Here is a 27,447-nt window from a genome sequence, read left to right on the forward strand (position 1 = left end):
CGTGACCACACTGTCTGATTAGGCGTGCCGCAGCACAGCAAAATCAGGTGTCCAGTGTCTCAGGGCACCATGTAAGGACATACAATGTGGCAGGCAGATAGGCTGTAGGCGGCCAGGAGACACCCCCTACCCCAGTCATGCCTGATCAGAGGCTATTCAGGACTTATGCCCCAGTTTAACAGGGAAAGAGGCAGGACCTTAAAGAGGAAATGATCAGTTTTAAAGACAGAGGAGACCTGAAAAGCCTGAATCACACTTGCCTGTCTACAGTGGACAACATGTGTTTGTTGTTCTGCTCTTGTAAAAGAAGTTGAATTTTTTTAGCTTTTAAAAGAAAACGAGACAACCATGGTTTGCTGACAACGTCATGTGGACACCCATAAAAACGGAGTGAACAAAGAGTGGCAATTCCAAAGTAAACACCTAATCTGGAAGCATCCTATTATTATTATTATTATTATTTTATTAGATTTCTATATTGCCGTTCCAAAAAATGGCTCACGGCAGTTTACACAGAGAAATAATAAATAAATAAGATGGATCCCTGTCCCCAAAGGGCGCACAAGCTAAAAAGAAAAGTAAGATAGACACCAGCAACAGTCACTGGAAGTATTATGCTGGGATGGAGAGGGCCAGTTACTCTTCCCCTGCTAAATAAAGAGAATCACCACGTTAAAAGGTGACTCTTTGCCAAGTTAGCAGGGGTTAACTTGTCTAATACACAGTTTGAGTATTTCAGCACGTGACCTCACTGTCTCAGATTAGTATCCTAAACCAAGTTTCTTATGTTGCCACAAATACCATTGTTGCCTGGGAAGGAATAGCACTGGATGTTTCACACATACACACACCACCATTGGATCTAGTGTAAATTAACTTCCAGAGCAAATCAGCAAGATCATGACCCTGTCCTGCCTACAGGTGTAAAATATTCTAGAGGTGTTTCACTGGTTGATTATCAGAGGCATAGGCTGTGGAAACTCTTAGACAAATTAACACCCATTCTATTTTGATGTGCTTATGACCATCTCTGATAACTACTGCAATTTTTTTTCATGTATACATTCCCAGCAGGAGTTAATAATAGCATCGTTATATAACTACTGTAATGAAACAGAACTTTTCACTTTCCTTCTGTAAAATTGGGATAACACTACTGCCTTGTTTCACAGGAACATTTCATACATAAATGAAATGAAATTTTGAATGTCCTTATTTAAGCACTTGTGTACAGTTTTTACATTAAAACAATGGGTATAAACATGTTAATGCAGTCACAAGTATAACGTTTATTGTTGTTGCTGTTGTGTAACAAGGATAATCTTTTCTTTTTTATTTTTAAGCCAAACTGAAGGATGGATTTCCTTTACCTTATATGGATAAACTTTCACTAGTAGAACCTGCTGTTAAAATCCATAAGGTGAGATTGTGTGGTGCCCACGTGTGTTTGGACAGAAAGAAAGAAAGCTGGTTAGGAAGACATCATGCAAATATGGATACCAGATGGAACTTCTTAGTAAACTAACATGTTCACCACAATGCCCCTAGAGAGTTTCCTCTTAGAAATAACACATATACAGACCAGCATGCTGACAAAGACTCCTGGAGCATTCCCAGATGGGGCTTTTAGCTCGTATCTCCACCAGAATGGAGGGTTTGTGTTCACATATTGGCCAGATTTGCCCTGAAGTCCATGTGACATATCAGAGGGCACAACATACATGATTTGGGGTTTTATCTGCGTATTAGAGCCTATCCTGATTCACATCTGGGGTTTTAAAAAAAAATCCACTTTTTGTGTCAGAGTATTCAATATGCCCCAAACCCACAGTAAAGCCTGCTGTCTGGGAAAGCTCCTGGGTGGTTCAGAAAAAATTTGGTGAGCTTTATTCATAATGATTAATTGTGAAAACAGGACATATGAATTATTTCTCATGTTTTTGCACCAAATTATATCCTGAGTTCTCTGAAAGTGTAGTTCAGGAGCAACAATTGAGTCTCACCTTTCTCCTCAAAGAGATTTTTGATCAGCATATGACCTGCAGAAATCAATTCCCACCCCCACCCCCATGACAATAGTTCTAGAACAGGGCTGCTCAACTTTGGCCCTCCTGCAGATGTTGGCCTACAGTCCCATAATCCCCGGAAGCTTTTATTATACAAGAACCTTGTGTGCTTGGTAGAAACCAATAGCAGTTGCACTCAGCAGCAATGTTTACTGGATTGCTTGCTTTGAGTTGCTATATATTTATAAAATTGAATTCACAATATTTCAGATATATTAACAATAGGCATGCCATTAGCAACCTATATGTTGTGGTTATTTTCAACCGTTGTGTATCTTCTCAGGGCTACTTGTTGATTTCCACTGACATCAGCTTCGACCATAAAGCAAGAGAACATTTGGAATCGTCAGAAAGATTGTGATCTAGTAGTAATCAAACCCAGGAGAAGACACCCTTTTCCTCCTAAATGAATCAAATCTCAAGACTGCTTCTCTTCAGATTAAGAAGGGAAGACTCAACAGGAAGGAAAGAAATCATTACTGGAGAACTTGCAACAATGCTCCAACCAGTTGTTTAGAAGTTTATTGCAAACCAGTTGGTGACCCTCTCCCTCTTGGAGAGGGAAGCAGCCTTAAACTGGAAGTAGCAGGCCAGCATGACAGATTACATTATACATTAATGTAGTGTATAATGTATAATCTGCACATTATAAAACCAGGAATGCAATAGCAAGAAAAAATGAATTGTAACTACTTGGTAATGCTGCGGATCAATATTCCTAGCAAGACGATGATGCAGACATGTATCTTGATGCTCCAGGTGGGGGCTGTAACAAGATCTGAGAGCAGCAGCAGTATACAAAGTTATAAGGGTGTTACCCAGGGCTGCTGCTTGTAACATGCTAGCCTCCAAACCATTCTGTACAGTGGATTAATGGGAAAGTCCCAGAGCCTTCCTGCAATGCCTCTGCTCATAAGAGTGCTCCATGTGCTTTCTTCAGCATTTTAGTTGTCTCTGAAAGCATCAGCATCGGAAGTTGTCCCGGAAAAAGCAGAGCTAATGTAGAAAGGAAAACTCACATCTGTCTCATTCTTCTGGAGATACAGATCATGCTTTCCCTGCTAGCCTTCTGATCACTCTCCATCTTCGGTGGGGATTAAACCTTTATTTAATTCCTTGGGTGAGAGCTGCTACGGCTCTCAAAACTGTTTGCAAGCCCCAGCATCTGAATGTTAGAAGCTGGAGGCTTAGCATGATACCAGCAGGGGGGGTGGGGGGAGAAGCACCCGTGTGTGATGGTATTCCACGCAACTGATGTTTCCTTCAAGTTAGGCCCTTTTATCACTGCTAGGCCATTTATCAACATGGCGACAACAGTGAGTGCAGTACACGCCCAGGTCATAATTCTGTAGGATGCTAACAATCAGAGGAGTGCTTATCCCTGGACTTCCAGGTCAAAGTCCAGGGCCTCCACACCACCTGGCCTGAGGCCTAGGGTTACCAACATTTCATTGCCAGAATGAGGGACACAGGTTTGAGGGGGCTGGCTGGGAGGTGTATGCAGTGGTAATCAAGAGCCTGAGTATTATTGAAGTATATGTAATTGAATTATATGCTAATAATAATAATAATAATTAATAATAATTCGATTTCTATACCGCCCTTCCAAAAATGGCTCAGGGCGGTTTACAAAGAGAAATAACAAACAAATAAGATGGCTCCCTGTCCCCAAAGGGCTCACATTCTAAAAAGAAACATAAGACACACACCAGCAACAGTCACTGGAAGTACTGTGCTGGGGGTGGATAGGGCCAGTTACTCTCCCCCTGCTAAATAAAGAGAATCACCACGGTAAAAGGTGCCTCTTTGCCCAGTTAGCAGGGGAATAAATGAGGGACAAATGCTGTCCCTATAGGGACCAACATTTCATCCCTGAAATGAGGGACATCCTGCATAATGAGGGACAGTTGGCAACCCTACACGAGGCCCCCCCGATTCTCTTTAGTCAGTCCCAGGTGGTGTGATCGTCCTGCCGCCAGCCCGCACTGCACCAGACAGCCAGACATGACTGACCTGCAACGGGCAGCCAAGCGTGATCTCTGCGTTAGAGACGGGGGGGGGGGTGTGGGATGTGGGATGGGAATATGTTATGTTGCATGTTGAAATGTTTCTGCTAATACATTTTTGCATAAATATACCTGTTTTATATTAAATTCAGTTGCTGTTCGTACTGTACTCTCAAGAACTGACATGCTGAAAATACTGTATGTGTCACAATGTGTGTGTGTGTGTAGGGGGAATGATGCTTAACTTGCTGCCAGGGGCAAGGGGTGGGGGAGCTCCAAAGGCCTTTAGATCAGACTCCAAATTTAACTAGGTGCACCTCTGCTGACAATGCATGCAGAGGTGAGGTTTAAATGAGATGGCAACTGTGCAGAACTCCATTTGGATAAGTTTTTTCTTGCACCCAGCATTTCAATTGGGTCTGGTTGTGATTATGCTGTGATGTGGAAAAGAGACTCTGAACGTTTTCAAAGACACTCTCATTATTATTTCTACATATTTCACCACAAAAGGAGTTCTGTTGCTCCCTTGCTCAGATTAAGTACTGGGATCCACATTTAATCCAGACATAGGAGTGCAATGTAGAGAACAAGGGCTCCTATGTTCCTGTTCTATCTCCCTCATAAAATGTCCATGCAGTCATGAGCCTATTCCAACATTACAGTTCTATGCCCATACATGTGACTACACATGTACATGTTTTTGTGTGAAAGAGATATTGTGTCTATATGCATTCATTTTAAAAGTGAACTTAAGTACAGGACCCCTCAAATGCATGTGTGTACAGATCTGTATGTGTATATACTGTACACAGATTGTACATGCATTGAACATAATGTGTAAGTAGGGCTACTGGTTCACCTGTATCTATGAGACGGTTCGGCTGTAATGCCAACCATGCTCGTTTGAATGGACCCTGCTGGTTTATCTCAAATCAGAAATGAACTGAGGACCTGCCCAACTCTATCCTGGGTTATTAGCATAGCAGTTATGGGAAATTAACCAAGGATTCCCTATGCAGAGTCAATCTTCTCAATTGATTCATTTCATTTACACACTCTCACACATGTACACATTGATTTGACTCTGAACAGCAGATCCAGGGTTGGTGTCAGAAACTGGTGGGTTCTGACTTCTTAAAGGGTCCAAGATCCAGAAGCTAGCAGCTATTCCTAGCATGAAGTCTTACAGGCAACTCACACTGCCACTGATCTGACTGGCCCCACACAAGCCAGGAGTATATTCTAAAAATCCCTGCGTGATTGTACATTCTTGAAGGTTTCTCGCAGTTTGCACACCCAACTCCTTTCTCTCCGTTGGTTTTTCACAGCCCAAGTTCCCACTGCCCTCAAAAATTGAGGCCAAGATGCCCAAGGATTCTGAAAGGCAAGAGTCCAGCCTGTGCAGAATTTATTGATCTATCCTTTTTTAATGGCTTTTAGTGATCACTTTGGCAATACCAGTCCGCAGTCTAAGGAGGTTGGACAGCAAACCCATTTTTCTACAGAAAGGAGAAAATATTCCCTTTACTTCTCTATAGGTTCGCTACATTAAAAACAATATTTAGATGATTATCTAAGATTAATGGATGAAAACCCTTTTAACTTAAAAGTACTACTGCTTAACTAGGCAGGATTAAAAAAAGAATTAATTTTAATACTGGAACTTTAAAAAGTATGGTGATATGCATCACCTTAGAAAAGGTATTATCTTTTATCTTCCTCTAGAAGAGGAAATGCTTCTTCTGAAACAATATTTATTGTGGGACATCCGTAAATAATCTAAAGACAAAATTATTATGTCCAGGTCCCACTTCCCATCAGAAGTAGTGTTTGAATTTAATAGAGCACAGGGGTGTAGCTATGGGAGGGGGGGCTGTGTTCATCCCTCTCCCTGCCAGCCCCTCAGAGTGAGGGAGATAATGAAGAAAATAGGAAGGGGTGGAGCTGGTGGGCCCTCAGGAGCTGGTGGGGCTGGGTTCTTTGAACCCATCCACTCAATTATAGCTACACACTTGAGAGCATATTCAAAATAAGTGTGCACAGGACTGCTACCAAAGATATCTTCAATCAGGTGTGATCATTAACTAAATTATATCCCACTTTTCATCAAAGATTGACTCCCAAAGCAGTTTACAATTAACACCCCTCAGTTGTAATATATGTAAATGTGTGCATGGGGTGGGGGTGTGACCTGGGGTGATGTTTACATCCCACTCACAATACCAGCTTGCTTCCTGTCCCTCTCTTGCCTTTGGAGTTGTGCTTGCCATATAGCCTGCTTGGCCCGTTCCTTCCCTTCCTTTTTTAAATAGTTCTTAAAACTATTTTAAAACTATATTTCTAAACTATTCTTTGAAGTAAATGTGCCACCGGTTTGTAACTTTTACCACTGTACTGTAACCTACTTACATGTAATGTAATTACTAATGTAACTTAAGTAACTTCTGCCCCTGCCGTTTCTAATTTTGTTTATAATGGATTTCCAGGCTTTTGTTTTGAAATTATTGTAAACGGCTTTGGATAGAGTCTTCCTGTAGAAATATTTTAAATAAACAAAGAAACGCCAATGCGGATTGTCGTGTATGTGTTTTAAGCCACAATCACTTATTATTTCATTATCAAGCCGCCTCTCTCCACGATAGATTTCTTCCGCACCTCGCTTTAACAGGCGCTCAGCAAGCAACACCGCCGCCAAAAAAAAAAAAAAAAGTCATACGTATTACGTCGCGTTGGGAGGCAGGGCGAGTTGAACAGACGAATTTTGAGCCTCGGCGGATGCCGTACAAGTCGTCTAGGAATACCTCCTTAGTTCCTCGTCTGCCTTTTCTTATGAAGATCGCGCGCAGCCTCTTCGGCTTCCGTACTGGTCAGTCCTGAAGCGGCTCTGCTGCGTCTGTGTGGCCGGCGGAGGGCTCGTGACACGGAGGCAGCGAGAGGCGGCAGCGGCACCAGCCCGGATTCTGCAGCCATGAGTCGAAGCTACAATGACGAGCTCCAGTATCTGGATAAGCTGGACAAGAACTGCTGGCGCATCAAGAAGGGCTTCGTGCCCAACATGCGCGTGAGTGGGAGACTGTGAAGATCGTGGGTGGGGAGGCTTTAAGTTGCCCGGGAGTCTTGGCCCCCGACCATTTTGTTCATTGCACGTGAGGTGATAAGACATCCTCTGACCATGTGCAGAATGCCATTCCCTCATGATGGATATTGCAGAAGCTCCCCACACGAGGCTGGTGGAGTAGTACGAGGAAGCGAGGGCCTTTAAACCTGGTGGCCTTTCATTAAGTAATAACTGAGTGAATGATGGACTGGAGGGAGGGAGGGAAAGGAGGAGGGTTCTATTCCCTCCCAGACCTCGGAATTTGATCTGGGTGTGTTAAATGACATAATAGCAGAGGTGGCGAACCTGAGGCTTTCTAGCTGTTGGACTACAATTCTCATCATCTCTAACTGGGTCTCTGGTAGCCACCCCTGGCCTGTTAAAGGACAGTGACTTGAGGACAGGGACTGAAATGGGAGCGGGGAGTGGAATGTCTTCCTGATGGCTGAATGGATACTGGCGAAGCATTTTCTATGTTATGATAACCCTATTATTATTGTTGTTGTTATTTAAAGACAGTTGTACAGATTAGTAGTATCCCCAAGGTGTTTTGAAAGAGTACTTATAAAGGGGGGAATGTACCTGTAAAAACAAGTCAAAATGCTGCCAAAGAAGCACCTTTTTTCATGGGGGGCAGGGAAAACAACTTTCTCTATTATCACTGCATAGTGTTGCTCCCAGTGGCAGGTGCTGCTGATCCCTTGGCTGATACCTAGACTAATACTGCAGTGGTGCTACAGGGGAGGAATAGTTTTTGCTGATCTTCCTTACCCTCTGAAGCCCACTGTGCACCCTGAAAGTGTGTCCTTAAATACTGTGTGATATTTTTGATATCTGTATCATCAAAAGTAGCTTCAGTGTCCTGGGGAGGCAGTGATGCATTATTTCCCCCTTTTCCTCATTCTTCTGTCTGTCTCTAGGTGGAAGGTGTGTTCTACGTGAATGACCCTTTAGAGAAGCTAATGTTTGAAGAGTTAAGGAATGCATGCCGAGGCGGAGGTATGTGTGTGATATTATTGTTCAATCTCATTGGCTTCTGTTACACATGGAATTGCTTCCCCCAATTCCAAACTGTTTTGATGAATCCAGAGTCAATATGTTTCCAGCCAATACATTTGGTGTTTACAGTTGCTTGCATGTTCAGGCATCATAGTAAGTGAAGTGCACCATTGAGTCGATATCAACTCCAGGAGACCACAGAGCCCCGTGGTTGTCTTTAGAATACAAGAGGGCTTTACCATTACCATCTCCCATGCAGTATGAGATTATGCCTTTCAGCATCTTCCTATATTGCTGCTGCCCAATAGAGGTGTTTCCCATAGTCTGGGAAAAATACCAGTGGGGATTCAAACTAGCAACCTCTGGCTTGCTAGTCAAGTCATTTCCCCACTGCACCATTAGGTGGCTGCTGCTCAGGCATCATAGGGTGGGGTGGATTTTCTTTAATGGAAAGTATTTAGGGGACTACATGTAAACATCTAGCGTGCTTACATCATGTCTGTCATCAGTTTGTTACTTGTCAGAATTTCTTCTTTTTAAGATCTTATTTCATAAAGCATACTTGGTTTTGAAGTAGAAAATGAGAATATTAATGTGCTGTGCTTCTTAATTCTTCTTATGTTAGCATTTTAGACCTAAAGAGAGGTTATATGCTCTGAAACAGTCATATACCTCTTAATCCTGGCTTTAACATCTGTTCTCTTAGTCAAATACCATTTAATGCTTCATCTTCACCTGGGGCTGGCAACCTCCAGCTGTTGTTGAACTACAACTCCCATCATACTCAGCCACAACTTGCCTACCCCTGATCTATGCAGTGTTTCACAGGAGTTGTCAATCTTTGTAATAAGCTTCAATCAGGCAAATATAATTATATTGCCCTTGGGATGTTGCTGTCAATCGCAGTTGGGAACTCGTTTTGCCTCCATCTTTTCTCTTTCCCCCCTCTCTTTCTCCTTCAGGTGCTGGTGGTTTTCTGCCAGCTATGAAGCAAATTGGGAATGTAGCTGCATTGCCTGGCATCGTTCATGTAAGTTGAAGACTTGCTCCTTTATCCAAGACCCAGTCTACCATAATGGAAGCTATGTAGGAAGAGTCTGCATACTTGGATCCTGCCTTGTAATAAGGTGTTAGCGATAATTGCAATAATAGCCTTTTCATTCTTCTAAGAATGAATGTTTCTTTTTTTGGAAACTTATAAAGCACCATCACCATTAAACTAAGCCATCATGACAATTTCTTGACACATAAACTAAAACCTCTAAGGAAGGCTGGGTGCATAAATTCATATTTCTGAAGTAACACTATCCACCTAACTTCAGCCTATCCATACCTGTATCTACATTTGCAGACTTTCCTTGTGCTTTCATTGACTGCTAAAGAAAAGACTTTGGATTTGTGCATGCTTTGCAATGGAGAGGCAAGGGAAACAGGATTTTCAGTATCCCTGAATCGTCACTCATTCTCATTTTAAGACTGGCTGCCTTCCTTTGTTTTTTCTTTCAGAGATCTATAGGACTTCCTGATGTCCATTCTGGCTATGGGTTTGCCATTGGTAACATGGCTGCCTTTGATATGAATGACCCAGAAGCAGTGGTATCACCAGGTATGGGCACTTTCATTGTGGTGTAATCTATAAAAAGAGAGAGCGTTACTTGGAAGCCTCCAAATCTATGCAGTACAGAAAAAACATGTGTGAAGGCGAGATGCATTTTCCTAGTACCTTATCTATTTTGATGGAGATATATTTACTATGATCCACGTGCAATTGTCAACTAAGTCATAAATCCTAAATAGCATATTATCTGTAATAGGTGTGTCCAGCACTGATACTTGACAAAATGCTGACTTATAACCTTGCTCTTCTAAAAGATAGACAGGCATGCTTCTTCATGTTTATTCCCATAATACAATAGGAGCTGTGATAATTCCATTCTTAAGAGAGTGCATTTAAATTCACCTTTTATTAGGCTATAGTTACACCTGGAGGCTATGATATATGCAACATTTGATACTTGTTTTATTTCTTTACTTAAAACATTCATACTGCGTTCTCTGCCAGTCTGAAACAAAACATTTTAACTATAACAATCTTATTAAAGATGTTTTGATAACTCTTTGGTTGAAAAGCAGTTAATAATTCATAAAGAACAAAACAGCTGAAAATAAAACTAGGGAGTAGAATAAAAGTATAGCACAGTTATATGCCACTTTCAATGCTTTTCTGAAAAAACCATGTCATCACCTCTCATTGAAAAACTATTAGTAATGGTGCCAAACAGCTTATCTGGCAGTGAATTCCACCGTGTGAATGTCACTATGGTGAAGATGCTCTTCTGTGCCTGCACCAGTCTTCCATTCAGAGAGCCAGCGTGGTATAGTGGTTAGAGTGCTGGACTAGGACCGGGGAGACCTGAGTTCAAATCCCCATTCAGCCATGAAACTAGCTGGGTGACTCTGGGCCAGTCACTTCTCTCTCAGCCTAACCTACTTAACAGGGTTGTTGTGAAAGAGAAACTCAAGTATGTAGTACACTGCTCTGGGCTCCTTGGAGAAAGAGCGGGATATAAATGTAAAAATAATAATAATAATAATTCACAAAGGGCAGAATACAGAACACCAGCTTTTTCTTTAAGAGAGCAGCAGGGTACAAATGGGAGGGGGTGCTCCATGAGCATCTATTGGATCATGTGGGTCATTTATTTGCTCGTTGCCTTTTCTGAAACCAAACCCAGTACACTCCTAGCAGTAGTAAAATCTATCTACCAAAGCAGGCCTTATACAAATATCATTTAGGGATGAGTAAACTTGGATTTGTCATATATAAGTATACATTGCTTACATGTAAATGTTGTCCTTAGACGACATTTGTGGAGTCTGCACATTGATCTGTATTTTAGCTTCCTTAATCACAAATCCCATGAAGTCCTATATTTCTGTAAGCTATTATCTTCTGTAGTAGTGCAGAGTGTCAATGCTGCTTGCTGTGCTTACACAGTTGAGGGAATTATGTATTTTTGTCAGGGAAACATATGATAATTTGCTGAAAATGAGTGGCTTTAGCTGCTCTTGACAAATGTGATCTTTATACCATTTTAGCAGAGGTCTTACTGTCTCCCCAATGTAAATAATGTGCTATACAGAATAAAATAATAAGCCAATTACAAAAAGCAGCTTTACTGGGAACAGCCTATATTCTGCGACGATATCTATAAGAACAGCAACAACATTGACAATAAAATGCAGCCATCCCAGGTCCTTGGGAAGGACTCGATGTCTGGATAAAACAAACCAGTCAATAACACTTGTCTAACTGTGTAAATAAATAAATATTATTATTATTATTATTATTATTATTATTTTATTCTTTTTAAAAAATCTCAGATGCTATTCTTTTGTACACCACCCTGAGTTGGTGATTTGGATGGTATATTAAATCTTTTAATTAATTAATTAACAAAATATGAAGGAAAACATGAAGGAGGAGTTGTGCAAACAAAGGTGTTTATTTTGGCTATAGAAGGCAATACAGTTAACTGTAAGATTAAAGAAGCCATATACATTGAACAACTGCAGCCAACTAATAATGTTAGGGAAGAAATGAAAGAGGCGATGAAATTCATTGTTCTATAAAAGGGTTTAAAATGTTCTGTAGTGCCATCACCTCCTCCCCTGCCCCCTGTTTTTTGGATTGGTTATTTAGTTTCAGTTGCTGTATTTAGGCTCAAGAGAGCATTGAGAATGATGTTTTAACATTGAAACGCATTTGCTCAAGTTTTTGGTAACATTTTTGTTTTAAGTTATTTTTCTTATGCATTAAAGTGGTCTCAATATCTCGTCTGGTAACTGAGAATGCATATATCATCGTCACTATATTGTCATTATCTGAGTTTTGAAAGTTTCCCCCCCACTTATACAGGTGGTGTTGGATTTGACATCAACTGTGGTGTACGGCTGCTTCGTACCAACCTTGACGAGTGTGATGTCCAGCCAGTAAAGGAGCAGCTTGCCCAGTCCATGTTTGATCATATTCCTGTTGGCGTGGGATCCAAAGGTGTTATCCCCATGAATGCCAAGTATGAACTACTTCATTCTGGTTGTGTGGCAAGATACAGCAGTGAGACATTGTTAGGTTCCATCCTGTGTTTTGGCTGAGGCTTTATTAATGGACATCTTCCTCTCACTGCAGGGACTTGGAAGAGGCTTTGGAGATGGGGGTAGACTGGTCCCTTCGAGAAGGCTATGCTTGGGCTGAGGATAAAGAGCACTGTGAAGAATATGGGAGAATGCTGCAAGCTGATCCCAATAAGGTTTCTGCAAGGGCAAAGAAAAGGGGATTGCCTCAGGTACTTCGACTTCAGGTCCTGTGTTGGATTAAGCATGCTTCGTGCTAATTCCTGGGGCTGATTTCTAGTTGAGTGAGAACATGCTGGGAAAGTAAGAAATGTTGATGAGGGTGTTAGAGATCCTGATCTGGACTGCTGGACTAGCTGGTTGGCTTGGGTCTCCCTAAAACCTCACGGCTGCCCCTAGCCTGGCTTAGGCTACTCATGTATTCACTAGGTTTACTGTGTGCTTCCTCTCCTTTACCCTTATGTGTTCTGGTATCAGTTCCTTCTTTTAAGGAAGCTAAAGGAATTTCCTGAAGAAGACATGCTATGGCACAGGGTTTCTTAACCTTGGGCCCCCAAATGTTGTTGGACTACAACTCCCAGAATTCCCAGCCACAAAGGCCATTTCTGGCGATTCTGGGAGTTGTGGTCCAACAACATCTGGGGGCCCAAGGTTAAGAAACCCTGCTATGGCGTACTGTTCTGTTAGCGTGTTAAATGAATGAACAATTTTGGAGGCATGTCATTCATGCGATGGATGATTAATGTATGGAATTAATTGCCACACAGTGTTATGATCATCAATGAGCTCAGAATGGTGGGGGAGTAAATACCCTGACTGAACACTTTAATGGCTGAAAATTGAACCTCTGTGTACAGTGGCAGTATTTTTCCAGATGCTGGGAAATGTTACCTCCTTAATATTCTGCCCAGGGTCATCTGACTAGTTATGCTTGAAGCTAAACATGAACCTTTAGGCTGGGATCCTAAGCACATTTGCTAGTGAGTAAGCTTCACTATGTTCAGGGGGGCTTGCTTCTGTGTGAATAGGACCTCACTGTATGTCTGATCCAGCAAGGTCACTTTTATTCTTAGAGTCCTAAGCTGAAGGTCTTTTACAGTTCAGTACCGCCAGTGCTCAGATAAGCTTCAGGCTCCTTGCTGAACCCTTTGTTCTTAGCCATAGCTTTTTCCTGCAGCAATATACCATGTCGCATAAAAGACTGGAAAACCAGTCACCCAGCCTTTCTCATGGAAAACTTTCTAGTTTCTCCATTTTGCTTCCTCTCCATGTCCAGTGTCTGTAACTAAGCTCTCCTGTTTAATTTGACAGCTGGGGACTCTGGGGGCAGGAAACCATTATGCCGAGATTCAGGTGGTGGATGACATTTATAACGAGTATGCTGCCAGGAAGATGGGCATTGACCACAAAGGGCAAGTGTGTGTGATGATCCACAGTGGCAGCAGAGGCCTGGGCCACCAAGTAGCCACAGGTAAAACTAGGTTCACTTCCCCCGTCTTTTTTGGCCCTGGAAATTAAACAGGAAATCTTAACAGGCTGTCATTTTCCAGGCCTGTTAATCCAGCTAGGAAAGCATTGCAAATTATAGGTAAACTAGCCGACCCCGCACAGAGCATCTGTGCGCTCTTTGGGGCCGATGGTTACCTCTCCCCCCCCACTTCTGCCCCAGTCTCTGCTTCTGGGCCCAGCCGCCTCTCCTCCCCACTGCCACTTCTGCCCCTCCTCTTTCCCCCCTCCTGGGTCTTGCCTCCGCGGCCGGGTTGGGCCTGCCACCTCTGGCCTCCATGGCTGGGCTGCTACCGCGGCAACCAATCCTCCTAGGTGCCCCTCAGCCAATCAGCTGGGCGCTGGGACGCACATTCCAAGGCACACCCAGGAGGGAATATATATATATATATATATATATATATATATATATATATATATATATATATATATGGATCTAACCTGCTTATAAGTGTGGTGTTTTCCTCCCCAGATGCCCTTGTGGCTATGGAAAAAGCCATGAAACGGGACAAGATCATAGTGAATGACCGCCAGCTGGCCTGTGCTCATGTTGCTTCCCAAGAGGGGCAGGATTACTTGAAGGGAATGGCGGCAGCTGGAAACTATGCATGGGTCAATCGTTCTTCCATGACATTCCTCACCAGACAGGTAAGAGAAGACTGCACTGAAGGCTATGCTTTGGTGTCCGGAAATCCTGATCAAGTTGTTGACCACTGGTTGGCCTATGGTGGCCAACCCACTTGATCATGATGTTGGGCCAGGTGGGTTTCAGCTTGGAGTTTGCTGAGGGGGGAAATGTCAGTTTTATAGGAGCAAACGCCAATGCTAACTGCAATTCAGCTTGACTAATATTTTCAGAGGGATGCAGTTTTATTTTAGAATTATGTAGTAATTTCTGAATTATGCAAGCCATCCAGAGATGTGTGTGTTAGGTGTTATAGAAATATGATAAATTAAAATTTCAAGCAGCAATCCCCAGTCTTGGAGCTTCAGTTCAGCTGCTTTGTGGTATGAATGAACCTGGTTGCTTTTTTCTAAACATGGAATCTGAAGTGAGAGCTGCTTTAATTACAACAGTCTTCTCCGAAATCCTCTGCTGACTTATTTGAAAGTGTTGTGCTTTCCTTTTGATACCCCAGGTTTGCAGTCCATATTTCTCAAAGTCAACAAGAGTAGGGTGTCCTAAGTAATCTGTCCTGCATGCTTGATGGCCTCAGATTCCAAGAGAATATTCACCACCAACAATTGCATTTTGCAGACTAGTCCACATTCATGATAATTTTCTGATTTAAACAATGAATGTTGTCAATTGACTCTTAAGCTAAAAATGTGAGAGCACTGTGAGGGTGTTGAAGAGAGGAGGTGCTGGGGACGGAGAGGGAGTATGTGTGTTTGGGTTTTTTTTCATGGTTTGTATAAATATATAGGCTTTGGTTGTATGGAACAGTTATACTGTTCCTGCCACAAGATTTCTTTTGTGGAATTCTCTGCCACAAGATGTGGTGACAGCCAGCAACCTGGATGGCTTTAAGAAGGGTTTGGACAACTTCATGGAGGAGAGGTCTATTATCAGCTGCCTTTGAGGCTGAAGGGCTGTAAGCTACCTCCAGCCTCAAAGGCAGGATGCCTCTGAGTAACAGCAGGAGAGAGGGCATGCCCTCAGCTCCTGGCTGTGGCTTCCAGTGGCATCTGGTGGGCCACTATGTGAAACAGGATGCTGGACTAGATAGGCCTTGGGCCTGATCCAGCAGGGCTGTTCTTATGTTCTTATATTGAGAAATATTCTTGGGGGGTATGTGGAATAATGCTAAACATAACCTGAGTATTAGGGGAAAGGTTACCGATGTAATCTGTATGACTAAAGTACCAGCTTCCATAAACAGCTCAGTCCTAGTCCCTCATCCTGGATGTCTTGGGTCCGCAAATAGATAGGCTTTTTGTCTTTTTGTTTTTTCACATGCCCTTTTTGCCTGTCTGCCTTTTTTTCCTTTCAGGCATTTGCCAAAGTCTTCAACACCACCCCTGATGATCTGGATATGCACGTGATCTATGATGTTTCTCATAACATTGCCAAAGTCGAGCAGCATGTGATAGATGGGAAAGAACGGACCCTGCTGGTGCACAGAAAAGGATCGACCAGAGCTTTCCCCCCTCACCACCCCCTTATAGCTGTTGACTACCAAGTATGAGTTCTTTGTGTCATCTCTTGTTAGCACAAATGGTCATATGAAATAGCATCTAGTTATTTCTTGTCCTGGTAATAGATTCCTTCACCTAATAGTCTGTGTTCATATGCTTAGGTGGGACTGACTTCAAGCTTTTCATTTGATTTATTCCTTCTTAAATTTATAGACTACCTTTTGGTCTCAAAGTGGCATACAACATAAAATATATACAATTTTATAAAAGCAATGGCCAACATACCACGTAGTGCACTGCCCATTGAAGAGTGATGGATGTGTGCTGGTCAAGAATAACGGCAGTAACTGGAGCAGCAATTGCACAGAGTAAGCACAGAGCCTCCCCCGCCTGTGCTGTCAGTGAAGGCAGGCTCTTGGCTGGCTCACAAACTGTGCATGCCTGCCTCCTTCCGGTGGTGCACTGCATGATATCTCTGCAACTAAAAAGGTGTATAAAACAATGTAAAATTAACTCCAGCAGCATGTAAAAGTGTAAGAGAAACTCTCCAATTACAGTCAAGTCGACTCTCCCAAGGCCTGAGTTAAAGCCACAGTCCTCAGCTGTCGATGGAAGGCTGGGACCATAAGGAGAAAACGAGCATATCCAATAGTATCCTATAATGTGAGGGTAGTTGCCAGGATGGCCCTTTTCCACTTGCAGGACAGCTGAGTTTCAGTTGGTGTCAGCACAAGGGGCAAGGGCCCACAGAAGGCCTTGGCTCAGCTGAGAGAACATGTTACTTCAGATAGTGGAGGCCTAAACCATTTAGGGCTTTAAAGGTAGTCGCCAGTCCCTGGAGAGCCAGGGCAGGTTGGAACAAAGGGTCTTTGTCTTTGGAAGACTCCCAGTGGGGGATATTGTTATGAGTGCTGGAGGCTGACACAGACTTGCTTTATACAGGAGAACGATTTCTTGAGGAACCTGTCTGATAGTCCAGTCTACATCAGAAAGAGATGACAGCATATAAAAAGTAAAACGTTAACAAGCCACTTGTTTAGAACCTGTAAATAGTTGTACATGGATTTGGGGTTTTGCGAGAAGCTCCTGCTCTGTAAAAGAAAATTAAACTTGTACGTTGCTCTGTTGTTACAACCTCCTGTTTTGGTTTATCTTCCTGTCTAATATCTTACCCTAATGAAATCTTCCTGGGATTACATGAGATAAATAAAGAATTTTGTATAGTTTCAGCCTAAGGGTCCTCCTCAAAGGGTTTCTTGCTGATTCTTAGAAATTTAGGGAGCCTCTAACCTTGATGGCATCCTTTCTTCCCCCTGCCCCTTTCTCTTTCCAGTTGACTGGCCAGCCAGTGCTGATTGGTGGTACAATGGGAACTTGTAGCTATGTCCTTACTGGTACAGAGCAAGGCATGACTGAAACCTTTGGAACTACCTGCCACGGAGCAGTGAGTAGCAACGCAACTTCCGCCCCTCCCTTTTAACCATCCCTCTTTCTTGCACACTTGGTTGAGGCCCACTGTCATGGCAGTAAGACTGTAATGTGCAGCTTCTGCAAGAATAACTCTACTAAATTCATCCTGTTTCATACCCATGTATGTATCTTGACTGAATTGCTTAAAATATAACCTTTCTACTGCAGAGAGCAGCCGTGCAGAATGTAAACAATGTTGCATGTCTTATTTAAAAAGTAGACCATTTCCCCATCATCTGAGTTCCTTGTGCGTTTTAATAGCTGTATAGATGAGGCAATTTTGACCAATACCCCTCTTTGGCCCCCTGCAGTACTGTGAAATGGGAAATTGCAGTTGCTGGACTTCCCTCTTCATAATTGGTAAAGATACAGGAAGCCTAATGTGGAAAGACTGGCCGTTACTATCTGTGGTCCTGTAACCCGTCTAAGTGCAGCATTTCCTGAAGTGTGGGGTATGATGTCACTGCGATCAGGGAGGAATGAGGTCAAGAGTTCCTGGCAGCTGTCATCTCATTTAGGTGATGTGGATAGGTAGAAGCTGAGCAGGGGAGGCAGTGAGTTTAGGTGGTGGTGGGTGACTTATTGCAGTCTTTGTTCTCCAGTGAGGTGTGCAAGTGCTCCATGTGTTAGGAAGAAATGGCCAAGGCCATGCGTAACGCTGCATGCTCCATTTCCTATCCACTTACTGCTGTCTACCAGTAAAGACTATGGTAGTAAATGAAATAATAAAAATTATATTTTTAGGGCCGCGCGTTGTCCCGTGCCAAATCTCGACGCAACTTGGATTTTCAAGATGTATTGGACAAGTTGGCAGACATGGGGATTGCAATCCGTGTTGCTTCTCCTAAACTGGTTATGGAAGAGGTAAATTATTTAAAAGCTTTTCTTTTGGGGGCAGAGAGGGTGGAGTGTGTTCAGGAAAGATGTCTTCTCCCAGTGAGGTGTTAGCATCTGTAATCAGAAGAGGAAAGAACATAACATTTTATCAGAATCCACTTTCCTGGGAGCTCTTAATCAGTTCAGCTGGGGAGAAAGAATCTTCCCTTGTCTCATATGGAGACAGCCTGTTCCTTATTCTTTTTGTCCAAAATGGCTTTCTTATAAGAGGCAGGTAAATAGGTTTATTTGTTGTGGATATTTGCCCTTGGATTATACACATTCTTTTTTTAGGGTGTGTGTGTGGGAGGGGGATAAATTGGAGCTCCCACCCAAAAAGGTCAATATGGCCCTACATACAGTGGGTATAGGAAAGAATCACCCCCTTTGATAGACCTTAAATTCTGGTTCCCTTACATCTTGAAATGAAAACACAAAGAAAATTCCCTTCACCAGCTGTACTTATCCAATGCAACCTATAACATCCAACTGAAAAACATCACAATTACAGTCCAGAAAAAGTGTCAGAAATAAAAAACAAGAATTACTGAGACTGAAAAAGGATCACCCCCCCCATGTCAATATTCTGTTGAACCACCTTTTGCTTTAATAACAGCCTTGAGTCTGTTGGGATACTTCTCTATCAACCTTGCACATCTAGACGGAGCAATATTTGCGCACTCCTCCATACAGAACTGTTCAAGTTCGGTCACATTGGATGGTAGGTGTTGGTGGACTGCTATCCTCCCTGGATCCGGGAGGATAGCCCTCCAAACTGGATGGAAGAGCAAGGAGGAAACTGGTAAGAGAGGTTACCAAGAGGCCAGTGGCCACTCTGAAGGAGTTAAAGGACTTCATGGCAAAGAGTGGTGGTTCTGTGCATGTGACAACAATTTCACGAGCGCTCCACAGATGTGGCTTGTTCGGGAGGGTCGCAAGGAGAAAGCCACTTCTCAAGAAAGGCCACATTAAAGCTCGTTTGAGCTTTGCCAGAAGGCACCTTGAAGATTCTGATGCCAAATGGAAAAAGGTCTTATGGTCAGATGAGACCAAGATTGAACTATTTGGCCTCAACACCAAACAGTACACCTGGCGTAAATCCAACGCAGCTCACCATCCACAACACACCATACCTACAGTGAAGCATGGAGGTGGCAGCATCCTGTTGTGGGGGGTGTTTCTCTGCCTCAGGGACTGGGGCTCTCGTTAGGGTAGAAGGAAAAATGGATGGGGCAAAATACCGTCAGATTCTGGAAGAAAACCTGCTACCCTCTGCCAGACAGTTGAGGATGGGCAGAAGATTCACCTTTCAACATGACAACGATCCGAAGCACACAGCAAAATTGACCACACAGTGGCTGAAGGAGAAAAAAGTGGACGTCCTCATGTGGCCCAGTCAGAGCCCAGACCTAAATCCCATAGAAAATCTGTGGAGAGATTTGAAGATAGCAGTCCACCAACACCTACCATCCAATGTGACCGAACTTGAACAGTTCTGTATGGAGGAGTGGGCAAATATTGCTCCGTCTAGATGTGCAAGGTTGATAGAGAAGTATCCCAACAGACTCAAGGCTGTTATTAAAGCAAAAGGTGGTTCAACAGAATATTGACATGGGTGGGGGGGTGATCCTTTTTCAATCTCAGTAATTCTTGTTTTTTATTTCTGACACTTTTTCTGGACTGTAATTGTGATATTTTTCAGTTGGATGTTATAGGTTGCATTGGATAAGTACAGCTGGTGAAGGGAATTTTCTTTGTGTTTTCATTTCAGGATGTAAGGGAACCAGAATTTAAGGTCTATCAAAGGGGGTGATTCTTTCCTATACCCACTGTAAATTGAATATTAGAACAGATAATGAGTGCTCTCCTAGTATGAACCCTCCTGTCCTTTTAAGATTAGCAAGGAAGGTCTGCCAAAGATTCCCCACCCACCCACCCCACTTTGTGGAATGAGCTTCACTGGGAAGGTGTAAATAATTTTTCAGGGGTAGGTTCTACCTTGTGAAATGTATTACCATCTTAGCCTAAGTTCGGAGGTTTTCTGAAAGCAATGCAAGGCTTTCATCTTTAGGAATACATTTGGAGCGCTCACCTGAGTTTACCGGCCTGGTGTCATGGAGCTATGAATAGCTTTGTTTGAATTTTTTGGTAATTAAATTCAATTGGGAAACATATTTTATTCTAACACTATTAAATCATATGAATATTATTTGGAGCTTTGTACACTGTCTAGAGCCTTTTTAATGAAGTGGGGTAGAAATTCATATTACGTACAGTAGTATATTAAAAGGGGCTGAAAGCATGCTGTTAAATTTTACATCTCATTAATTCTAGGCACCTGAATCTTATAAGAATGTGACAGATGTGGTTAACACCTGCCATGCAGCTGGCATCAGCAAGAAAGCCATTAAACTGAGACCCATTGCCGTTATCAAAGGCTAGGGAAGCCTTTCACAGGAATGACCAGCTCTGTCCTGACCACCCAGCGTGCTTGGAGATTGTTTCTGTCTAGGTGGAAAATACAGACTGACAAGATTTTTATTTGCTAGAACTCCTGGAAGTAAGATGTGCCTAGAAAGCATTCCTCCTTATGAGGAAGTGATAAACTGAGACATGTGTTTTTTTGTTTTTTGTTTAACAGAGTCATGTCAGAAAGAAACTGAATTTCTTTTAGCAAATGTCTAAAACATCCCTGCAGAATGCTCTTTGCCCTTAATAAATGACTCTGGCTGATGCAGGGAAGGCCAGTGTTAAGCCACCATTCTGCAGGGAGACTTATTCTGATGAAGGCTAAGCACAAAGGCTCCAAGATTGAGTCACATGTCCCTTTTCCCCCTTGATTTTGTTCAAGCCCCCTCTAAAATATTGCCTTGTAAAGAATTCAACTATTGGCAATGATCTACGCAGCTAAAGGTTTTTTGGCATTGTGGGTTGTATTAAAGCTTGATAATGCCACTTGTCCATATGATTTGACAACTCACCATTGCTGTACTATGAAGTCAAATAGTCATACGGCTAAGTGCAGTCCTCTGTTGGCCTGGGATGCTATTGACTGAGGGTACGCTTGCACCATTGCTGTTTCCCCAGCAGCAGTGTGCCCCCATGCCTGGGGTTATCCCTTATGAAGACCCTACTCACTTGCTTTGAAACAGGAAGACTAGGACCAACTTTCCTGTGATGTCCCTGCATAGTTAGGGTGAGCGGATGCTAGAGCATTATGTTACAGCACTTTTCAGTCGTGTTTGGGCCTGAACGGCTTATGCCCTAGTGCTGCAAAAATGAGAAACCTCATCTGAGCAAGTCCTAGATGCTCAGGAGCCCTGTTTGCTCTTGCATCTGGTCGCCCTACTCGCTGTGTCTGGATAAGCAAGCTGGAGAGTTGCCCACAAGTCTTGCTGTCTTTCAGGCACATCTGTTTGGGAGTCTTGTAAATGTGTTTGCCCTTTGAAACAGCAAGTAGGGCTATACCCATGTATAGCAGGGAGACTTGTTCTGGCCCTCGTATCTTCTGAGCTGCTGTTTGCACACGTTGTGCAAATGGGTGGAGTGCGGTACTGGGACACAAGGTAATGACAGAACGTGCTTCCCCAAAGCATACTCTGGGCAGTGGGGCAGGATCCAATGATAGTAGCTGTTGGAAAACAGAAGGTGATTTCAGCAGAACCAGCGTTTGCTCTGATGCTGCTTTTGATTGTTCAGTGCATAGTGCTCTTCCTTCTTCTCATGCAACAGTAGTGGCCGCTTGGTGTGATCTGGACCATGGCAAGCATGACTTGACACTGACAAAGGCCTTTTCTTTGTGTGAATTGAACTGAAATTCTGGGAGTGGCTCTCCAAAGGAGGTGAACAGCTGAGGACTTGACATTTCTCAATAAAACGCAATGACTTCCTTGTATTCTCCATAGTGTTGTCCTTCCTGTAATTTTTCATTTAAAAGGTTATTTTAGGTCTCTGCGTAAAAGCATTTCTAGGTAAGATGGAAGTTCTGTGTGAAAACCCCAGTGACCTTTTAGTTCTAATGCAGGCCTGCTCAGTGGTGCCTCGCCAGCTCTTTTTGGACTACAACTCACATCACCCTCAGCTACAATGGCTAGTAGTCAGGGATTATAGGAGTTGTAGGTCAACATCTGGAGTTGAGCAGCCCTGCTCTAATGTAGGGGTGGCTTATAAAACAGAGCTCTGGGGAAATAAAAAGGTCTTTGCCTACTACTGCAAATATCTCCTATCTACTAGTAAAATGGCTACTTCCTAAACCTAGTAGAAAGTACCAAATATTTTTTCTTAAAAATACTCTCAAAGAGGAGAGGAGAGCTGGTCTTGTGGTAGCAAGCATGACTTGTCCCCACAGCTAAGCAGGGTCTGCCCTGGTTGCATCTGAATGGGAGACTTGATGTGTGAGCACTGCAAGATATTCCCCTCAGGATGAAGCCGCTGTGGGAAGAGCAGAAAGTTTCAAGTTCCCTCCCTGGCTTCTCCAAGATAGGGCTGAGAGAGGTTCCTGCCTGCAACCTTGGAGAAGCCGCTGCCAATATGTGAAGACAATACTGAGCTAGATGGACCAATGGTCTGACTCAGTATATGGCAGCTTCCTATGTTCCTATGAGGTGCAGGACCCATAGAATGGAGGAGAGCTAATCTTGTGGAAGCAAGCATGAATTGTCCCCTTTGCTAAGCAGGGTCTGCCTTGGTTTGCATTTGAATGGGAGACGTGTGAGCACTGTAAGACATTCCCCTTAGGGGATGGGACTGCTCTGGAAACTGCACCTGCAAACTTACTTGCAGAAGGTTCCAAGTTCCTTCCTGGCATCCCCAAGATAGGGCTGAGAGAGACCCCTGCCTGCAGCCTTGGAGAAGTTGCTGCCAGTCGGGGTGGCAGACAATACTGAGCTGCATGGGCCAAAGGACTGACTAGGTATAAGGCAGCTTCCTATGCCTTCTACAAAGAAGGCTGCCATGCACAACGTGAGAAAAAGCTGTGGCCTAGCCCTGTCTCCTTACGTATTCTAGAAAAGTTTAACTGATGCTTGCTGATGTCAGCAGTGGTTTGGCATTAACTTAAAAGGGCTAATAAAATGTTGCTGAAATATGGGCCAAAGAAAAGTGGTTTGTAAAGGCTATATAAAATGTATCCTTCAGGACAGTCACATGACTCACCTGCCAGTTGCGATACCATCCCTTATGCTGCCATGGACATGACTGCATGAAGCTAAAAAGCCTACCAAAGTGGGCAAGCTGCCCAATCTGACTTTTGGTCCAAGTGGTTCTGTGCCAGACTCGCTTGAACTCCCTGCATTTAGATTTATGTTGTACGTACACCAGTATATTCTTCTAATGGGCAGGTCAAGGTAGTGTGGCATCTGATGTGAGGCACAGGTGCTGCCTTGCCCCATGGCCCATGTGGCAGCCAGCCCCCTCTCCTTTCAAAACCAAGCCATGCAAGCTTTGAAAATGCTGAGGTTGCTAAGAAGGTTTCTCTCCTTGTGCTTCTTGTGAGGTGCTCCCTGCAAAGTGTGCAAGTGAGATCAGTCCCAAACAGCTGCTCTGACAGTGATGCTGCGGGGTTATCTTGCCACCGGAGGCAATGGCCTCACCTTGCCTCGTGAAAAGGCCACCCCTGGACAACAATGTATCGTATTTACCCGCCTCGAAGATGACTCCAAATTTAAGATGACCCCCTTAAAAAGTAGAGGTTACATACAAGGTATTTCTGTGTGAAGGAAAGAGGCCCGAATTGCCTCCTTTTTGTGTTACAGATTTCTATACTGCATACATTGGATATGTTCTAAAATAATGGAGGGAACCTGAGTTGTCCTGATTGGCTGGTTTAGAGAAATTTGGAGAGGTGGGGAAGAGAATAAAAGGAGGCTTGCTTGCAGCAGAGAATTAGTTGAAAAGTTGGAGAACTGAGGAGTTGGTCAGTATTGAAGCGTGTGCCCTCCGACCTCACTTTTAGCCCAGGGTAGAAAACCTGGGCTCCCCAGTTGTTGGCTCCACACAACCCAGCCCTATCTGGGTAGGTCTGGTCATGTGAACAACCTTCTTATGTTGTACACAGGTGCAGCGGTACGCTTCCTCTGTGTACCTTGCATTCTAGTGGGCCTGTACCCAGGTTTGCTCTTGAAAGGAATGCAGGTACAGCCATTCACACAAATATATGCATCTGTGTTTGTACATCTGAGCACTGGTACAACATCCTGTCTGGGTAGGGCTCTTGGGCCAGGAGGAAAGCTGCTAATGAGTTCTGTTGACAAATTACTATGTTAACCGTCACCTTGCCTGAGGGGCATAGGGGAGAGGGGGCCTGTGCTTACCCGTCTCTCTGGCACCCCCTCGGAGTGAGGGAGATAATGAAGAAAACAGGGAGGGGCAGAAGTGGGGGCCCTCAGGAGCTAGGGAGCCCAGGGTCTTTGAACCCATTCGCTCAATTATAGCTACACCCTTGCCTTGTCTCTTTCAAGGAGTGACATTAAGTGTGTATTTTGAGAAAGGGACATTCTCAAAACAGCAAGTTGGTTGATGTGTCTCTTGTGGGCTGTTGTCCATTCTTCTGTGTCCAGTTGCTGCCTTTATAGACCATGGTTGTCCACAGATTAGGGCACCCTTGTGCTCCTGCTCTTAGGATCCTCTTAATTCCCCACCTCTCCATATTCCTGCTGGTGGTCCTGCCAAAGTCCTTGAGGAATGCTTTACTCTTCCTTGGCAAAGGCAGCTGCATCATTCCTTTGTTCTTCTCTGATATAAACATGCTTAACTAGCTCCCTGCTCTCTTCAAAGCAATAGGCTTCCTTGAGCATGTGTCAGCATGCATGCTAGGCTTCAGCCGGAAGGCTTCAGTTTCACAGAGAGCCCAGGCTGTAGCTGGTATTTTGCTGTCTTTTTCCGGTAGCGGATTAAGGCATGGCATGGACCCAAAGCTTCTAGCATCGTTCAGAGCTAAAAGTTTTGAAAATGCCACTAGTCCACATTCAGCATCCGTGCAACAGAGAACCTCAAAAGATGCAAAGAAGCCTGTTTATGGAAGCACTCCAGAAAAATGTGCTATAGCTGATGTGTTTGGGGGTATGGTACAGTGCCTTAGAGCAAGGGGGGCGGGCCTTTGCCCATGATGGCTTGGAATGATGGGAGATGTAGTCCAACAACATCTGGGGACCCAAGTTTGAGAACCCCTGCTTCAGAGGCAGCTGTAAAACATCAATTCAAGAAAGTAGCCAGTTCCACACAATTGTTCAAATCTAGGTTTCATGGGGGGTTACCAACATACATGTTGTGTGAACCACACAATCACACTTACGTTGGTAACCCCAACACAGGAAGGAATCTCAGATTCATAGGGATCTCAGATTCAGCTCAGGCCATAAACTACCTTGGTGTGCAGTCACACAATCACACGAATGTTGGTAACACATTAAAATGAGATTTGAATGATTGTGTGAAACAGGCAGAGGCGTAACTATAGGGGGGGCAGGGGGGGCACGTGCCCCGGGCGCCATATTTTCTGGTCACGTGGGGGGCACCGCCATGACAATTTTTTAAAAAATTTTTTGTTAATACAAATGTTTCCTGCTCAGTGCAGCAGCGCTGCAGCAGTCAAGGGAGCGCATTGGCGCCCCCTCCCCCACGAGCGGTCCCTTCCGTGCCGCCCGCGCCCCCCCCCATTGCTTTGCTGGCGCCTGGCGGCCAGTCAGTGGCCTGGCTTGGCGGCGGCAGCGGGCGCTTGTGAGGAAAAACCTAAGTATAATGTAGTATGTTGGGGGGGCGGGGGGGCGCCATTTCAATGCTTGCCCCGGGTGCCGTTTTCCCTAGTTACGCCTCTGGAAACAGGCCAGATCAATGTACTGCAGTTGTTAAAGGCTCTTGGAGCACTCTGCAGATTAGGAGACGGCAGTTCGAATGCTAGGCAGTCAGCCTCAGCATGAGGCCAAACAGCATGGAGAAAAGGCATTTGGGATGGAAATCTGCCTGCCATTCATCTTCCAGCTTGGCACCTGTGGGGCTTTTGATTAATCCATTCCTTAATCCAGACCAGATTTTGAATGGGGCTTTAGTTACTTGTATTCCAGTCCTGGAATAGAGGCGGGGCTAACAAACAGCCAGCAGCAAGAGCATGGAAAAGTAGTCTGCACTTGCCTCTCTGTACATAACATCTATTTCATTAAACTGTTAATATTCCTGATTCCACTCCACACCACACCTCTTTCCTCTGGATTCTACAGCACCCTCTCACCTGCTTTTCACTGAGTGGAAGCCAAGCCCTCCCCAGCATACCTGTTCCCCCCCCTCATTTAATCTGGGAGAAAGTGGCACCTCTGTGTGCTGGATGACCCACTTTGATGGCCCAAATACTGTTCTACATTCCAAGGAACAAAATGGGTGCTATGGATTATCTCTTTCCCCAACCCCAGAAGACAAATATATGTTGCATATATTCTTATTACAGGGCTTTTGCCACCCACCATCCTTCACCCCTTCCTAGAGCGGCACTCCAAAGTAATCATTTTGAATTTGATAATTGTCATCTTGCAAGCTGCACATTACCTGCCACCGATTATTATGAGGGATTAGTATAAGCACCTAAACAGCTGGTTATGGTTGGTTGTGCACAAAAACCAGTTTGTGTTGCCTTAAAGTTCCGAAACGATAACAACTTTTACACAGAGGTCTTTTCATCCAAAACAGATTCCCTTTCAGAAATGGCAACAGGCGTGGCTCAGCTGCCTTGTAATCAGTCAGCCCAAGGGCCCATTTGGCATACTGTTTAGTACCATAACTGCCAGCAGCTCTTCAGATTTCAGGCAGAGGCCTTTCCCACCTAAGCTATAGGCTGAGATCCTTAATATTTATTTATTAATTACATTTACTCTTCCTCCAAGGAGCCCAGAGTGGTGTACTACATACTTAAGTTTCTCCTCACAACAACCCTGTGAAGTAGGTTAGGCTGAGAGAGAAGTGACTGGCCCAGAGTCACCCAGCAAGTATCATGCCTGAATGGAGATTTGAACTCGGGTCTCCCCGGTCCTAGTCTAGCACTCTAACCACTACAACACGCTTTAACGAGCAAACCTGGGATCTTATACATGCTAAGCACCTGCTATGGGTCCATAGCCCATTCTGTAGTGAGGAAATCTAGAGTGTGGTGTGTACATGTGTTTGAAAG

The 27,447-nt window shown here is 43.9% G+C and overlaps 2 protein-coding genes across 2 annotated transcripts in view; both read left to right on the plus strand.

The window, feature by feature from the left end:
- BPIFC (BPI fold containing family C) overlaps positions 1 to 4,101 on the plus strand; it is a 31,124-nt gene extending 27,023 nt beyond the window's left edge. The window contains exons 15-16 of the mRNA XM_053251725.1: positions 1,344 to 1,420; positions 2,350 to 4,101. Of these exons, the coding sequence (XP_053107700.1) occupies positions 1,344 to 1,420; positions 2,350 to 2,427 (155 nt within the window). The 3' untranslated portion in view covers positions 2,428 to 4,101. The remainder of the gene's footprint in view (positions 1 to 1,343; positions 1,421 to 2,349) is intronic.
- A 2,739-nt stretch (positions 4,102 to 6,840) lies between these two features.
- RTCB (RNA 2',3'-cyclic phosphate and 5'-OH ligase) lies at positions 6,841 to 22,188 on the plus strand. Its single transcript, XM_053257516.1, has 12 exons — positions 6,841 to 7,133; positions 8,090 to 8,168; positions 9,131 to 9,198; positions 9,675 to 9,774; positions 12,088 to 12,244; positions 12,358 to 12,514; positions 13,614 to 13,773; positions 14,281 to 14,456; positions 15,803 to 15,991; positions 17,281 to 17,391; positions 18,162 to 18,281; positions 20,628 to 22,188. Exons 1-12 carry the CDS (start codon positions 7,041 to 7,043, stop codon positions 20,733 to 20,735), a joined length of 1,518 nt encoding a protein of 505 aa, XP_053113491.1. The 5' UTR covers positions 6,841 to 7,040; the 3' UTR covers positions 20,736 to 22,188.
- Positions 22,189 to 27,447: the final 5,259 nt, after the last annotated feature.

The sequence above is a fragment of the Hemicordylus capensis genome, chromosome 5 (assembly GCF_027244095.1).
Source record: "Hemicordylus capensis ecotype Gifberg chromosome 5, rHemCap1.1.pri, whole genome shotgun sequence".
Taxonomy (NCBI): Eukaryota; Metazoa; Chordata; class Lepidosauria; order Squamata; family Cordylidae; genus Hemicordylus; species Hemicordylus capensis.

What these genes read in the sequence shown, in the direction of transcription:
- RTCB (XM_053257516.1), top strand. Translation starts at nt 7,041, where the DNA reads ATGAGTCGAAGCTACAATGACGAGCTCCAGTATCTGGATAAGCTGGAC. An exon ending in TGACATTCCTCACCAGACAG is followed by an intron (nt 14,457 to 15,802) that starts GTAAGAGAAGAC and finishes TTTTCCTTTCAG; the next exon opens with GCATTTGCCAAAGTCTTCAA. An exon ending in GAACTACCTGCCACGGAGCA is followed by an intron (nt 17,392 to 18,161) that starts GTGAGTAGCAAC and finishes TTATATTTTTAG; the next exon opens with GGCCGCGCGTTGTCCCGTGC.